Source organism: Branchiostoma belcheri, unplaced genomic scaffold (genome assembly GCF_001625305.1).
Source record: "Branchiostoma belcheri isolate BF01 breed outbred unplaced genomic scaffold, Haploidv18h27 scaffold65, whole genome shotgun sequence".
Taxonomy (NCBI): Eukaryota; Metazoa; Chordata; class Leptocardii; order Amphioxiformes; family Branchiostomatidae; genus Branchiostoma; species Branchiostoma belcheri.
The window spans coordinates 977149-995248 of record NW_017804298.1 but is presented as its reverse complement, the minus strand read 5'-3'; the positions used below and the strand labels follow the sequence as shown (position 1 = coordinate 995248).

Sequence of the window (18100 nt, the reverse complement as noted above, 5' to 3'; positions counted from 1 at the left end):
CAAACAAAGTTGACCTATACGTGACCTTTGTCAAGGGTCAACCAAGCCAAGCCGCCTCCTCCCTCTTCTTTAGCATACTGTCGGAGCGTCCAGGAGCCGAGGACAACTTTCAAGTGATATACAGGTACCATTTCTATCTAAAACACCTAGGTTATCCTGTGAGTGACCTAAGAAATGAGGGAAGGGCAGGGACACGGTACGCAGGTTCAATGGTGTACGCAGTTCTCGACTGCCGAACACCAGAGCAGATAGAGGTCAACTTTACCACCGCTTTACCGCCTGATTACCCTACTACTAGTAAACAAAAGCCGGAGGACCTTCAGGTCATGAAAGCTCCTTGTTCAGGTCAAGGTTTGTTTTTGTTCTTCTTTCAATAGCGAGCTTTATACCCCCCAGAGATGAGTATGTAAGCTCTATTCTAATCAGTAAGCTTTCTAATTACGCCTGACCCTGAATTACGCCTGAATTATTACAGGCTAGTGCAGTTTATTCGGTCACTTCTGCACTACCGTTCTGCACTACAGTTCATTGTACGAGTACTAACAGTGTTCTAGCCCATATGAACATAAGCAGACTCAATGATTTCTTGGGTCAACTTCGTTTATTCTTGCTTGTTTGTTTGTTTGCTTTTCGTAACACATACGTCACATACACGACTTGACACTGACATTAGGACCGTACACACACGTTTACATGTGGACACCCGGTATTGGTGAAACTGTCATTGAGTGAACTGCTAGTGTTGTTTTGAAACATTGATGCGATACTTTCCCTTGGCTCCATTCAAAAACATCAGCTGTTAAAAATTATTTCTCTGTATTTCCTTTGAAATAGTATTATAGCATATGATACACGTAAATCACGCCTTGTTTACCTACTGAATATGTATACTGTTAGTAGTGATTTGTAGAGAAGTTTGGGTACTTTCCATTATACCACTGTGACAACAATAGTGCACATTTTTGCATTGCAAAATTAGAAATGGCTCTCACCCACTACACATCTACAGACAGGGGCCCAATTAAGCTTTCCATCGTAGAAGTTCAACTTAGTTCAATTCAACAAGCTTCACAACACAAAAGCTAACTTTTTACAGGTCTGGAATACTACTTTGTTCCTAGTTCAATGATCGACCATGGAATGTATGTTTACAAGAAATGTCCATCTTATGTACACTTAGAGCAGCACGGTAGAAGTCGCTTGAAGCTTCTACGGAACTTCCTGGACATGAAGTTATAGCAGAGCGGGTTGAGGCAGCTGTTCAGGTAGGTTAGCAGGCGGAAGGCGATTCTCATGGCATAGACTTCCTGGGTGTACACGTTGACCAGGCCGAACGTCACCAGCACATTTAGGACGACGTGTGGGCCCCAGCAAACCAGGAATAGCAGGACTACTGTCAGCATCATACGAACTACCTGTAAAAGAACGGCAGAAAAACTTGTGAAGTTAACGTTATTGAATGAACTGTATGTTTGTCGTTTATATTAGGTCTGGGTCGCCGAACGTTACGCTTAGAACGACGTGTGGACCCCAACAGACCAGGAACAGCAGAACTACCGTCAGCATCATTTGGACTACCTGCACAGGAACGACAGAAACGTCTATGAAGGTAACAAACTGTTTATTTGCTCTAAATGTCAGATGAGGTGTTTTAGATTTAATGATGTTTATAGTAACTGAATGTACACTTATCAGAAGAACCACTGTCATCTTCGTTCTGATAACCTGGAAAGGAAAAACGTTGACAGAAAGGTGAGATGGAAATGTTGATAAAGCTTAAGATATACCACACACTGACACTGTATTCACTTTTTTTTGTGAATGCCTCAAATGGCGCATGGCTATAGTAGTTAGTAGGGAAAAAAAGAAGCTGAAGGTATTCGTAGAGTGTAGAACATAAAGAATAGGAGTGGTTTCAAGCAAATAAGTTAAGGAAAGCCTTATTCTTGCTTGCAATGTTCATAAGATGGATTGCATACCTGTTTGCGTTCGCGGATGATCTCTTGAAAGTTGGAGACCGTCCCTTGCACTCGCCTCCGCGCGTTTCGCCGTGCCTCCAATGAGCAGACAGATCGTGATCTAACGGCAAGGGGAGTGGGCATCGTGCCGCTTGTACGCTTTCTCCCTGGTGTCGCGTTGTTCACATCGTTTTCTTGGTCAAGGTATTTTTCCACTGTCTCTCTGTCGAAGACAAAACGGCTCGGCTTCCTTCGGGCGGTGTTACTTGGTGTTTTCTCCCCTTCCTTGCTTGACGACGCCACGGCGGCTTCGGTCGAGATCGGGGTCGTTCGGGACTTGTCGGCAGAACTCGGCGTCATTCGGTCGCTTTTTGATTGCGTCAGAGACAGCGAGGAATGTTGTCTGGGCAAACTGGAAAAAAACACTCGTAAATAATGTCATCAGGTTGGTAAACGAATGAATAGCAAAGTTCTTTGATCACAACCATTTATTTTTTTACGAGCCGACGTTTCGATGACCGTCTGTCATCTTCATCAGGGCAATCTGACTGGTTTGCTGTGCACTGACGCTAGATGTTACTTGGTGCACACGTGCACTAAAGGTGTTACATGGTTCACAGTGCACTATTACTTGGTTCACAGTGAACTTAAGCTAGTTTTTACTGTTAACAATGCATTTCCGAACGTAGTGCAATTGTGACATACACAGGCATTGTTACATCTGCGGTTCCAAAAGTTTTTCTATAGATAATATAAAATTTGTTAACTAACAATACTGAGCTATCGCAGTCCCAAATAGAAAGTATTGTTAAAGTATTGTCACATACGTATGGGAGCAAACGTTGCACGAGCTACAGTCGAAGTCCCGCTGTATAGTCTGTGTGCTGAACCACAGCTTGTAGATCGTAGAGCTGTACGCTACCAGCATGATGAACATGGGAAGGAATATCAGCGTCGCGAAGTACGCTGAGAAGATCTTCTTGTAAGAGGGCTCAGGCCACTTTTCCTGGCAGTGGTAGATTGTGCCGCCCACCGGCCATTTGTAGCCGACCAGCCGCTGGAAGTGAAGTATTACACCATTGAGCCATGAAATCTCTGATTGAATAGCATATAACATACAAAAACCACAGAACTCTGAAACATTTACAAAGGAACAGTTATCCTTAATGTTTAAAGGCGTACAGAGAAAGACAGACCACATCACCCTGCATTAAACATGCTAAATGGATGAAGGTTGAACATGCAGATAATAAGATACTCAAGATAACAGTTACTCAATTTAAGAACCTGGATAGATCGTAGAAATCTATAAATCTATCCAGTTGCTTGAGTAACTGTTACCTTGTGCGAGCGCGAGCTAAAGTAGTTTCCTAACGTTTGCCTCATATTTGCTTTACGTAAATGACAAAGTACACGTCTATCTATCCTTAAATATCTTGTCCTACCTGTGCATAAAGTGTGGGCGCGCTGAGTGACAGTGACAGCATCCACACGCACGCGATGACGCGGTAAGCCCACCCCGGGGTGCACACAGACCGGGCGTGCATCGGCCGGATAACCACGTACCATCTGAGGGTACAACAGCACGCATCTATATTCTTAAAGGCACCCAATGCGATTTCAAGGTAGCAAATCTGGAAAAATTCTGAATGAGGCAATCTTTGTGATATTGGCACATACTGCTACACATTGGCTCATTTGAGTCAGCATTTCATACTTTGGGCTTATAAAACTGCAGAAACAAGCCCCATTTGAAGATGAGTCCGTTATTTTCTGGGCGGTACACTTTTCCGTCAGAATTTGAGGAATTTTGCTTGAGAATCCTCTGCACTGGGAGCATGTAATGGCTAATGCACAAAGTGGCCAACAGAACAGGGGCTTAGGATTAAGGTCATAGCTCTTCTCAGAGTTACTCAAGTTTACCTATTGTCCCAGTACTGATGGTGTGATCTGAGTGCTTAAGATAGGTCCCCAGAAGAGAAAACGGTGCTATCTTAGGGCATACACTGTACTTTAGGATAAGTCGTCCGCAGAAAGACTGATTTTCGTAGCAGCGATGGTGTTACGGCTTGCCATGAAAGTCATTTTCGCAGCAGTGATGGTGTTTAAGAATTGTGTTTGACGTAGATGGCCAGACGGAGAAGTGTTTCTTCTCTCAATGCTGATGTTTTCCTGAAGGTTAAGTATGTCGAATATAGCACATTTCACCGCAGTTATGGTGAAGTTAGATGGACATTTTTGCAACTCTCCCAGAATTACGTCAATTTTATCGTCTTCACCAGGGAATGTTGTCTGAAAAATTTTCTGTTTTCTTAACTGACCTTTCCAAAGAAGTGGCAATTAGGCAGTTATACTTGTTTGCAAATCTCAAAGACGTCTATCTTTCATCTCCAAGCAGATCATACGGTGGCAATGCAGTATCCATTGGCCAGAGGAGTGCCACCGAAACAGTGCATGGATACTGTCTGGCTAATGGATACTGCCTGGCCACCGAAAAATCTGCTTGGAGATTAGTCTGTCTCATCGTCTCCCCCAGTGAATGTTGTCTGAAAAATAAATTTTGTTCACTCACCGTTCCAAAGAAATGGCGGTCAGGGTCAGTATGGACGCCAGTGTGGTCACCACCCGGATGTAGTTCAGCAGCTTGCACATCACGCCCCCTAACGGCCAATACGACATGAACAGCTCGGCCGTCTTGAACGGGACGCAGATCAGCGACACCAACAGGTCCGCCACGGCCAGGCTCATGGTTAAGTAGTTCGTGGCCGTTTTTAAGCAACAGTAGCGAAGAACTGCGATGATGATCATGGCATTGCCGGTCACCCCGAAGGTAAACGTCATGGAGTAGGTCATGAGGGTGGGGATGGCGATTTCGGGGAAGTCGTACAGGATAGCCAGGGCGCCGACGTAGACAAAGGAAGATCGGTTCAACCCTGTCGCACTGCCGGTAAACTCAGGGACCTGGAACGGGAACGTGCTGTTGTTCCCTTGGTCGCTGAAGGAAGAGGTGTTTCCCTCAAGAGGTGGATCCCATCGTAGGCTGCTCATGGTGGATGCTTGCACTGGTTGCCGCGGTTGGTCTCACTTAAATCTACCCAGCTTGCCGAGAGAACATGCCTGGCGTGCGCACTTTTCTGTAGGTGACAGAATCCAGCTGAAACAATAAGGGTAGATGCCACCATGAGCGGAGGCTGAAGAAGGGGTTTATGCGAATCATTAAGATTCCTTTGCGATTCTTTCCAATGAAATTACTAAACCCACTTGATTTCGACTAGCAGAACTTTGCAGAAGATCTCTTTGCATTAGAATTTTCTCTGTTTCATTCTCTGAAAATCTCTAGAAATGGTATTTTCTTTCATAAGTTTAGTTGCTCGTAGCCCCAAGGTAAGTTGGTGGTGATAAGCGATCTGATGTGACAGTGTATGACCTATCAGGGCGATGTGTAACAGTTCTCAGCTGGTCCTGCCAGATTGCCGCCTGCTAACAACTTTTATCCTGGCAGTTCCACAAGTGATCCTTCCTAACTTCCTCGTAAATCACCCACTAAATGTCACTGCTAACTGTCTAGGGATATGCTGAGGACAACAGGATCGGTCTGTCAGGCTGGGGTCTGTGGTGTGATGTTCAGTCTGGATCAATCGTTCAGAGTTGACTGACCGTGCACTGGCCAAATTTCTAGTCTTCACCAGACTCTTTTGCAGGCTGAATAGTAGAAATCGGCCTTAAAAATGTTGGCCTGCATGCAGGCAAACTTGGACCTCTATGGCCGGTCAACTCCTCCGGCCAGCTACATTCTTTTCAGGCTAATTTCTACTACTAGTATTTATTCAGCCTGCAAAGGAGTCTGGTGGAGACTATCCTACTCCCTCCAACAATGGTTAGTAGGTCAGGAGCAAGGTCAGCTGTGTGGTTGTCTGGTATTCGAGAGTAGGCCAGCAGCGCTTGGGGCGTATTCAGGGATCAAATTTGAAATTTAACTGAAATTCGACTCAAATCTTATGGTAAACTAAATCTGGCCAGACAGCTCCTAAACTTTATCCAACCTTGGTTGGATGTCGGGTGGTCGTTTCTAAAAATGTGTCAGGGGCTTTAGACAGAGATGCGTCAAACATAGCATGCTGATTTATTGATACACTTGCACGTAGATGAATTCCTTTGTATCCCCTTGTTTGCATGTGCAGTTGTAGAAGACCTTATACTTTTCTTGTGTCAGTAAAGATTACTGTTTGATAATCCCCCCAGACACGGAAACCGCATCGTATTTCATAGCCGCACGTGCTCTGTCTGCTGATGTCTGGAGCCTTGTAGCCTTTAATGTTTCCCAAATAACTTAAGCTTTTACAAATGGGACAGAGGTAAAACAGACATCCTCTATTGAGTTGGAGCGTTATGTTTTTTTTATGGAGGGGCTTCGCTCGATCGGCTTGCGTTTTTATCTAAGCACACTAGGTGACCACTACTCGTACATGTGTGTAGTGCTTGAGACCTGAAATTTTCCCAAACTTGGCGCCGACGCAAGTTTTAGTCTCCTTACCGGTCGTTGCCATTTGAAACTATTGACGTCATACTCGAGCGTGTTGTAACTTTTTTTGAAGGCAAAAACTTTTAAAACGTGTAAAAAGCAACATTTGAATTGCAAATGCACGACAGGTGCTGACTGAGCGTTCTAGTGCAAGAATGCACTTAAAGTTTGCCGTTCTCCGATATGACATCGATAGTTTTTTTTCCAAAAGGCATCGACCGCATATACGGAACTTAGCGGCGCCTATGGCTTAACAAACGAGATCGAACAGTGTCTTTCATAAACTGTAAAGCTTTAGACAAAGCCAGGGCTTTCCCAGCTAGACAACTAGAGTGAGTTGAGCTTACTTAGTGACGTCAGTCCAGTTGGACACGAGCCTAAAATACTACGTGTACAGTACAGATGGTGTGAACAGATTGAATGTAAGTACTAGAGGATTTTGGAAGCGGGTAGCACAGGACGTCAAGGAATATAGTGTATCAAAAAGATTGGCCGGTTGTAAGCTGACAAGGCGCCACTTCCGTCGTCCCTGTAGCCCAGCTATGGTTACAGTTGTCCCTGCCTCAGTCCTTCGTATGGGCTAGTTTCCAAATCAAGTTTAGCAGTCAGGGCTATTGCAGGATTTGGTACACTGTTTTCTGATACCTCCCACTTCCTGTAACATTGGCCTCTAGCACCAAATGTTAGCCATCATAACAGGTTTGTCATCATCATCAAACAGTGTCTAAGTTAACTTTAGAAGCTGAAGGAGGAACCCCCCTCCCCCTGGCTGTCTCCAATATCCACTCTGCCGAAAGCTAGTCACACGTTATAACGTTAGAGTCAGGGGAACAGTGCACAGTCAGCCTACTCTCCAAACAGAGGTTTGGGCTTATTTTTGGCGTGTTTTTATTCTTTTTTATCGGAGTTTTTCTTTGGCACTGGAATTGTTTTCGCCCAAAATTCTAGTGCAAAAGAGAAACCCCGAGAAAACAGTCTAAAAACACGCCAAACATAACCCCAAACCCCTGCTTGGAGAGTACAGTCGGCCTTAAAAATGGCTCCCGATTAACCTGCTATGTAGTAGTAGTAGTAGTAAGCCATGATGTAGGATATACACTTGATTCCCCTTACATGTGCTGACTTGAGGTGGTTCCTGGTATGCTCGGTATGCTCCACCAGACGTCAAAGACTTAAACTCTGCGTCAGACGCGACTCAGTGTCCTTTCTTCCTGTCAGGAGGATCTGCTCAGATCGCTCGAATCCTCGTTAGAGCCTGTCCCAGTGCCGGAAACCACCTGCCGCCGTGTTCAGTCAGTCAGATACAGTTACTCATGCGGCACTTCAGCAGTCTGTTTGGATCATCGTAACACAGTCTGTGATTTGAGGGTTTGTTCCAATGCCCCGGCTGTGAGGACATCCTGTGCAAGATAGTCGTGCAAGTCTGCAAAAATACGGCTGTCTTCTTGCAGAAAAGTCTTTCGCTTCGGCTTATACAAATCCATCATTGTATATTCAGAGTTCAGGGCATCAATTGAGTACTCTGAGCCTATAATTATATCTGAATGCTCCGAAAGTTCACTAACGGATGCGTAAATGTTGATACAGTACCCCTTGTATTATTCTTGGCAGCGACGTAACTGATAAAGGATGCAAACGGTGCAGGTCACCTTGAGCTATGATCTCATTCTTGAAAGCCCGTGTCGTAGACAACACGATTCTAGTATTTGGTTTCGGCAGGGTGGGCCACTTGCACAACGAGTTAGAAACAGCTTTTGCGCTACGCAGACATCGTTTTTAGAGGAATTGTAATTTAAAAATGAATTTACATACCTTTTCCCAATTCGTCTGAGTCTGATTTACGAAATGGATGTCAATGGTGCCAGTAAGGCGTGGTCGTTGTTCCCGTCTTTTCGTTGTTATTTGAAATTAGTCGACGTTCTGGCGCCGAATATTGCTTTTCCTCCAGATAAAACATGTCTATTAATTTCTTAGATTTTGCCCAGGGTTACAAGATTGTATCAGTTTCACCATAGTATAAAATAAACTGTCCGTTCTTGAACTTGGCGATACGAGTTCCCAAGATAGTTCGGTACGACCCTCATACAAGGTTCGCCGGCAAGGTCAAATGTTTGACCTTGCCAGTGATTTCCCAGGATAGTTCAGCTCCGTCTAGAAATTTTAGAGCGACCTTGCACGGCCTTGGGATAAAGATGGCTGCGTAGTTTTATGAGTTCGAATAGAAACAAGTTATGTAAGTCTCTAATGCATAACTGGGCGTTACAGTAGAACTTCAGAGTGACCTAACGTGGCCTTACAAGTTAGGTCGATAAAGACTTGAATGTAAATCAGTTGTGTAAGTCTCTAATGTTTAACTGAGCGTTGTCTACGAAGTTATATAATTACACCTTGCATGGCCTTACAGGTTATACTTAAGAACGGATGGGTAGGTCGATGAAGATTTGAATGCAAACCAGTCATGTAACTCTCCTATGTGTAACTGAGTGTTGTCTCCGAAGTTAATAACACACCTTGCATGGCCTGAAAGATTATACTCAAGAACAGATGAGTAGTCTGATGAATACTTGAATACATACTAGTTATATAAGCCTATAATAAATAATTGAGCGTTGTTTCCGAAGTTAAGATCACCCATTGTATGACCCGAAAGGTTATGGCTAAGAATGGATAAGGCTATTGATGATGACCAGAATAGAAATTAGATACATAAGTCTCTAATAAATAATTGAGTGTTCGAAGTTCACAGCGCATGTTAGCATGACCTTACAGTATACATGTAAGAATGGATGAATTGGTCCATGGTTAGTTGAATAGGAAGCCAGCTATGCAAGTCTGTAATAAATAACTAAGAGTGATCTGTAAGCCCTTATATTATAAGAATGGATGAGTAGGTCTACGGTTAGCTGAATACAAACCAGTTATGTAAGTCTCTAATGAATAACTGAGCGTCATTACATGTATAGTAGAACTTCAGAGTGATTTGGGGGCCTTTTTATCGATCTTTTTTTGTACTGGTACCTTTTTTGTGAGCCCAAACCTCTGCTTGAAGAGTACATTTGGTTGACATTCTGCAGGTTGCCTTACCAGAACTTTGCTAATAGCTCCAAATACGCGTACGGATGGTTACCGAATTACCTGAAATCACGCTCGCGGTTTGCAGATATCTCAGCTAATCATTAAAAGACATTCAGGCACGACGGGCGTTTTAGGAAACGGTTATCCCACATTAGAGCGAGTTAAGAATCTATCAGATACCGATCAAGTCCACGGGAAGGCGTTGAACAATTTCATGAATTGGACTAATGGGTTAGATGTCTGTTATCACGGGGGAAAACGCTCTTAATTGGACTGAATAGCGTCAAACTAGCCACTTTTGAGGAAATCAGAAAACTTTTAAAGAGAAGGCGAGCAATGTTAATAAGGCATAGCTGCCGTGCCACGCATGCTAAAAGTGTTGCAATGTGTAGATTCTTTATTGAGTTAACAAAAATTACAGGGACTTTTGTATATTCTACTACATCTAAAGATCTAACACAAAGCTAAATACATGGAAGATTCTTTATTGACATAACAAAAAAGTACAGGGACTTTTGTATGGTCTTCTACAACTAAAGATCTGACAAGTAAATACATGTGTGGATAACGTCATCCTACGTACAGAATATATGTATGCGGCAAACTACGCACAGAATTTATATATGTCAGAATCTAATGATATAAACCAGCGTGGTTGCATCATGGCTTAGAGGCCCCGCTTAGAAATACCCAGCACTAATTAAAACTCTAATTGCGAAGGGACAGAACCTGGAAACTCGGTAGCTATGAGCCTATATTATTTCTCGCCATGAATTCATCTAGCAAATTCAGATACTTGTTGACTTTTGACAATCCATACATTGTGAATATAGGACAGTATTTTAAAGAATGTCTAAACGTAAGAAATTCTTTTAATGATTGTATAAGCGCCTTTTCACCCCATATCACCTAGTATTGTACTACGTAGACTGATTTGTTAGATTTGTTCTCTCATTTCTGCCATACTTTGTACCTTGTACATTGTTGCGTAATAAAAGTCATCATTATTATAGGGATGGATGGCAGGCTAAAGACCTGACAAAGAAGAATTACTGCTTTTGTCGTTGTTGCTTTCAGTCACTCTTTGTAGATCCTTTGGTTCCCAGACGAAAGTCCCTACATTTTTGTCGCATTAATGAAATTTTTCCACCTAATTGGCATAGGAGGACAGAGCGAACCGAATCCAAACTCTCGATGAAAGTCGGAGTCTCATTAATAAGACGACCTGAGCCCTTACAGCTCAACTATCTGACAATCGCAGCCCGGTGGTAATTACTACATTTTGTACATCTCTCCTCTGCCCGTCCTGGATAATACTACTCCTAACATACAATCTGGTGTACGTGATTGGCTTTATTGGGAAGCTACTAGCTTTATTAGGCAGCTACAAGAAACTCATGACAGACCAAAACGCACCTTCCCCAAAATCATGACAGTGCCAACAACCTCCGTCGCCATGGCAAGGCATGTTTTCATTGCCAGTCTTGTTACCCAATTCTACTATTCATAAAAAGGCCTGGTGGAGGCTACTTTTCAGTCGTCTTTCTGATGAATCACTGCCGTCCCGTACCGTAGAGTCATTTGATTTAAAACAACACCGTAAAACTTCCTCGGTGCGCGTTAATTGCTTTTGGTGGGCGGGAAACGGTCCCATCACCGTAGAGATGTCAGACCTCTCGTTGGGATGGTTACGTATGCCAGCCAGGCTGCTAAAGTACCGGAGAACTTGTGATCACGTCCTGTAAATGACCGCCAATCTCACGGTGGTACAAAATGTATGCATGCCTCAAGTCTCCGGAAAAAGTAGATTTGGCCAAATGAACTGAATACGTTGCTAGATAGAGGAGTTGGAAAACTTTGCAACCCACGTGGAAACGTGTATTGCAACGTGTGCCTTTATGGCCGGCAAACTCCTCTGACAAATTATTCAGTCCATGTAGCCAATTTCTACTACTTTCCAGCGACACCTCGTAGTCTGGTAGAAACTAATGTGTGCCTTGTTTGCAATGGATTTCGCTGGCCAAACCATTCCAGCAAAACAGTTCATAAATCCGTCTCATTTAATGAGCGTTGGGAAAGTTCTAATTCACATAGTGACACGCTCATTGAGCTGTGCTCAAGGCAACTTTGTTGGGTTATCTGAAAAACTTGCATGTATCTTAGAAATCCCTTGGGATTTTACTGGCACCTCACTGATTGACAGCCCTACACTTACTTCTGTCGCTCCCACGTTCTTGCGTCATGTAGGATAATTCAATTCGATCTCTGCAAGGAAAATCTACAACACAGCTCATATCTCCCTGTGCCACACGCGACCTTTGTAAGGCTGAGTGAGCTGTAAATGGCTCGCTTTTAGGAGAAAACCTGTCAAGGGAGTACTTAGCAAGTCTCCCCTTGTTCCCTAACACTTTATAATATTCTATGACGCAGATACACGTACAGTTGAGACTGTCAGTGACACGAGGCAAAGTGTAGCAACCTGTTTCATCCCTAGCCTCTACCAGGCTTCAGGAGGCGGCTGGAAAGAGTAGAAATTGGCCAAATAGAGAGATATCATGTCAGGGGAGTACTGTACTCTCTCTAGCGGACAAACTGTACTCTCTAGTGGACCAACTCCATCGGCATGTTATATCTCTACTTTGCCAATTTCTTCTCTTTTCAGCCGCCTCCCGAAGCCTGGTAGAGGCTACTTCATTCCATCTCAGTACATTATGTATCGCCAATGTCGAGCCTTCGTGCAACACTTTCAACTTGCGTTTCCTGTTCCACAGTATAATGACAAGTGACACGTATTAGATTAACCTGGCGCTGATTTATTTCGTACCTTACGTGGGAAAGGCACTTTGAACGACTTTCCTCACGCCACAAAGGTGTAAAATGGGAACCTGACTTCATCAGTTGGGGAGGTAAAATGCAGTGGAAGGAGAGGGATGGGCTCCGCCTTTTAATACTGTGCCTACTGCCCCTAAGACCGTTATACAACCTCTATCGTACATATAGGCTTGTAAATTATGTGGACGAGATTAGTTTTGAGCTCATAGCAATATCTAAGGCAAATATCGCGAATGCTAGAACTACCTATCCATGCTAAATCTACGAAATTCAGAAATTACACAAAGTAATACTAAATGTGTTACAAAAGCATTTGTAAAAAAAACCCTACCCTGAAGTTTTCATGCTTACAAGTTTGTCTGGATCTGTTGCACGTATTTCCACACCACACCTGTCTGGCGATATTAATAAGTCAAGCTTTCACCACGCTTTCCTTCTGACACCTTATATATATATATATGACGAATGATCCCGATGTTTTTCATCTAGCTGCTTTTGTTGTATTCTATATATCCTCATGATTAGACTCCATTGTAATAATCTAAAACACCAGTATGATATAGTAGCCACCATAACCGTATTTTACACTTGGTTTTGTGCTTTCAGAGGCGAGAAATTACATGAAATGTAGGTTCAGCTGTATCTAAGAAAATCGAAGACCTCGATCACTCAGCGCACCAATTTATATTCCTTTAACGTCCTCAGAGGCACATCCAAAACACCTTAAGGCCTTATGGAACTGACTGCGAACATGAAAAGGGCAAATATTGTCTGACACCGGTGAAATTGGTGCTAGATTATGATAAAACACTCTGCCACTAGTCTCTAAGCTAGAAAATGGAAAACTCAATATACACATACATCTTCCCAATTTTCAGTGGCTCTGTGTCGTTTTCTTCTTGACCGATTCGTATGTAACTTGATCAAACAGTACAAAGCATAAGAAAACAATAGAAAAGGATAGCTTTTTTCGGTGAGCGACGCGAGTTATGCCGCGGAGGGACGATTTTGCCGCCGGGAATAGGATCTTCTATGGTCCGGGATCTTCTTATTTCGGACAATTTCTACTATTTTTCCAGCGATCCGCGGTGCCTGGTAGAGGCTAAGTTTTGCCGCGCAGAAACGGTTTCGTTGGGCCGCCGCCGCCCAACAAGTCTGCGAAGGAGGCTAAGAAAAAGATGTATTTAGTACTAAAACTGCATTATCATGTTCTATGCTATTTAGAGCCCAACTTGCTGATGTGGCCTTCATCACTCTGGAAAGGAAGGCCAGACGACAGACCCTCACCTATCACGGTAGACGTACTGAAAAGAGACACCTGTATACAAGCTGACGGCATGGGGAAGGCTAGACAGAGGTTCTAAACAGCCAATATGTTTCGGACTGGCAGTAAAGAACTGGCCTAAGTCAAGTAAGTCAAATATCTGTATCTGTATAGCCGGTATAACACACCTTCGGCGTAACACACCAGCTTCGCGGGCACGCGGCGCGGCAGCAGCTGGCTACATTCCACTGATCGACTTGTTACACCTAACCCTTGAACATCTAACTCTAGACATTGTTTAAAGCTATCTAAAGTATCTATGTTGTAGAACCTACAAATCGGCTTGAGTTTGACAGTATCAGCCCTGCACTATACCTTAGCGCAGCACTGTTAATCTCTGTAAAATCTAATACTACGAGTAAACAGAATATCATATAGACTTACTCACCTTCGTCGATCCCCCAGATTCTGTCAACGACAGCCTTCGCGCTGAAGGCTTTATCCGCAAGGGGCGGTTCAGTAAGGGTGCAGTCTGGGTGGAACCATTCTGGGGGAGATCCACTAGACATGGTATGTCTAGTGAAGGGTATGGTGGGTGCTAGGAACATCTTAGTTTGTATTCCGAGTGCACAAGCTGCTTCAAAAGTGTTTGCTACGGTGTAGAATGTCACTCTCTTGGCGGCAAATCGTTCTCACATGTTTGGCTACATTCAAGTATTTTTCACCCAGTGTAGGTAGACTTACTGAGCCATGCGATTGCTTAAGGCACCAACAATTGATACAGAAGAGATATGATCTTACAGACACACCGGGGTCTGTCTGAAAATGTGCGATAACCGTTCTGAAATAAAATATGGATTCCTTGAACTTGAATCAATTTGGAGAATAGCAAAGTTCTTTATTCACAGCCACTTGTTTAACAAGAACCGATGTTTCAATCATCTTCATTAGGGCAATTATGACTGGTTCACTGCGTACTGAATTAAGCAAGTGAACCAGTCATAATTACCCCGATAAAGATGACAGACGGTCATCGAAACGTCAGCTCTTGTTATTAAACAAGTGGTTGTGAATAAAGAACTTTGCCATAATTCAATCATTCACCAACCTGATGAAATTATTCACAGATATTCTTGAAATTAGGCTAGTGAACCAGTCATAAAATTTTATGCCCTTAAAAAGATGACAGGCGGTCATCGAAACGTCGGTTCTTGTTAAACAAGTGGTTGTGAATAATCAACTTTGCTATTCAATCATTCACCAACATGATGAAATTATTCACGGATATTCCTGAAAATAGGCTAGTGAACCAGTCATACAAACTCATGCCCTAGAAAGATGACAGGCGGTCATCGAAATGTCCCCTCCTGTTAATCAAGTTGTTGCGAATAAAGAACTTTTCTATCTAATCATTCACCAACCTGATGAGATTATTCACAGATATTCTTCAAATTAGGCTAGTGAACCAGTCATAAAATTTCATGCCCTTAAAAAGATGACAGGCGGTCATCGCAATGGCTCTTGTTAATCAAGTGATGGTGAATGAAGAACTTTTCTATTCATTCATTCACCAAACAAACTGATGAAATTATTTATGAATGAAGGTTAAGGTCTCTGGCTTATAGGCATACATGTACGTCATAACTGTCACCTTTGCAGACTATGATAAGGTCACAGGGTACTCTTCGTACTTGATTAGCGTTGTTGTGATTATAATTGGATCTGTATATCTAGAGTTGCCAGTTATTGCAAGGAGCTTTCAATATCTCCTCAGTTAGTGTAATAATTCTTCATGAAAAATATAAAGCCAAGCAGTTGGAAAATGGGCTTGACAGTAGTCGTAATTACCCTAGCACAAAGATGCAAGTCTTATATATATACGACGTTTCTACTAGGATCACAAAACCCACTCATTATGCAGAATGTGGGACTATTCATTATCCACTGCCTTCAAAAAAGAAGTCAAACCCCATAATAGAAAACTTAATAGTCGTATGAGTTGGCCAGACAGTAGTTGTATGTCTTCTGTTACTTTACCTCACTTTCTTTTGTCACTGTACAAGCAATTAGCCCTGGGGCATGCCATTTTGCAAATAAATTTATCATCTGTATGATTTAGATACATAATACATGTCAAAACATGCGCATGGAGAGAATAACTAATAGCTACTTTGAGTTCTGTAATCTCCAAGCAGATACTAGGGTGGTAAAAGACAGTATAAAATTGGCCAGGCAGTATCCATTGGCCAGAAAGAGTCCAATACACCTTGAGTGGCATATGGACCCTCTCTGGCCAATGGATACTGCCTGGCCAATTTGATACTGTCTTTTACCACCCTAGGCCTATAATCTTTTTTTTTTACCTACTTCATAGGTCACCACAGAACAAGGCTCATGGAAGCCACTCAAAATGTTTTGGGTTACTGTAAGCCAGTATCTGCTTGGAGATTAGCTTTGAGTCCTAGTCCAAGGACACAACTTTCAGCATGTCTTCCTCGTTAGCCAAGTTTCTTTCAGCGACTAACTCCCGGTTGTAGCGAAGAAAACAACTTAACTCACTCCTGCTAAGTGATAAGGTACAAATTGGTCACAGCGTACCAGGCATGCGGTAGCACTATTACAGTATTAGCTTCCATATCTACATACCTAGCCTGGTGTTCAGTCTATCGTGGTTGGGGTGAGTTTTCTTCGGGGCTGCTGAAACTCTTCCCCGCCCGACTCAGCTAGGTTCCCCGGTAGGTTTTTCCTGGCGAGCCAAATTCTATCGCAGGCGTAACACTCCTACTGGGTGGTTTGTTGAGCTGGACGGGGGAAAACTATTAGAGATCCAAATACAGCCTGCACCAAGCACGGTAGACTGGATACCAGGCTAATATCTACCACCAGCACTTAGCATTATCCGATACCATAGACGCTAATGGAAAGGAAATGGGTACAAATAGAAGTAATGAGTAGATAGACATGTTAATACCTGTTTATTATGGGGTGATGCAAACTTATAATCATTCAATGGACGCAGTTCCGAGAAAAAATCATGGAACTGCGTTCAGTTTCCGAGAAAAAATCATGGTTCTTTCCTGTTTTCATCGTTTAGTTGACTTCTTTTGCGGTTAGTGAGAAATATAAGTGAATTTTTCTCCAGTTTTGAAGTGAATTAAGCTCACAAGATGGTTGTACTCTGCTCGGCATAGTTTGAATGCTTTCTAGAGTGGGTATTCTGTATTTTTGTATTGATTGCATCCTTCCAAACAGTATTGTATTAAATTTTGTTACCTACTCTTATGTGTTATGTCTCCTTGTTTGTTCCAGGAATCAGTTATGTAACTGATCTTCTTGGAAAGGAAATATTGAGCTACAAGGGATAATGTTACAGTTTAGAGGCAATCATGAAAATTATGACAGCAATTATTCTATTAAGGGTTCTGGAAATTAAAGAATTTGCACGATGAAAATTGTGCTGCCATCACATATTGCCTTCATTATGACCATATCATCTGAAATTACAATGCGAAACGGTGCGGGCAATTTAATCATTGGATGTTTACATGCATATAGGAAATCATGTTAAAGTTCAACTAAACCTTCAACTTGAACAGTCTTTTTTTCAAACTGAAGAAAAGAAAATATTCCGAAAAGACAACAATTATTCGTTAGGCCACAGCAAGTAAATTTTATGGATGACATCCTCAGCAGACTCCAAATCTAATGCGATAGGGCGAAAAAAAAAACAAAGTGGGCTATTAAAACAAACAAGATTCCTACATTTTCAATTTTTTTCCAATTCAAATTCTTTATTTCCATACCAACATTACAGATATACAATATGGAATTATACTTGCGCGTGAGGAATGGCATTGGTATTGCCATTTTATTATAAACCTTGTTAAGCTAGACATTATACCTGATATTGTGGTAGCCTGGCCTGGCAGGCACCCAGATTTTTCCGTAAACCCTGTTGTTACTTTTTCTTATCCTCAGAAAATGTATGTGACTTGATGAAATAAAGCTCTTGTTGATATACAGGCTTCAATGTACTATATACTGTATATATGTACTAAAATACATCAATACCTCGCTTTTCCATGGGTGTTCTGTTGTGTCAAACAAAACGTCTAGTACAGTAAGTATTGAGGCCACAACTGCAATACTTAATACATGGAACTGATGGTAAGTTCAGCACCAAGGAGAGGTCCACACTGGTAATGTACATTGACAGGGGGGGGGGCATCCACAAGTTTAGGGATATAAACACTTGCTGTGGAAGAAGGTATCCTGATCGTTGGGTTTGGCACAGAAAACAAGTCCAAAATTTATTGATGAGAATAATTACTTTTTATTAATTCTCAAAAGCAATAATGATTAATCTCGTTGACACCCCTATACAATTATCACACATGGTACGGCCCATTCGACCAGCTGCAAGCTAGTGTGACCGCGCTTTCGTGCGGC

At 42.5% G+C, this 18100-nt stretch overlaps 1 protein-coding gene across 1 annotated transcript; it reads right to left on the bottom strand.

Moving 5' to 3' along the window:
- Positions 1-1166: 1166 nt before the first annotated feature.
- LOC109483514 (galanin receptor type 2-like) lies at positions 1167-5006 on the bottom strand. Its single transcript, XM_019786545.1, has 6 exons — positions 4531-5006; positions 3404-3527; positions 2786-3015; positions 1980-2370; positions 1540-1578; positions 1167-1415 (listed from the first exon to the last, which is right to left on the bottom strand). Exons 1-6 carry the CDS (start codon positions 5004-5006, stop codon positions 1167-1169), a joined length of 1509 nt encoding a protein of 502 aa, XP_019642104.1.
- Positions 5007-18100: the final 13094 nt, after the last annotated feature.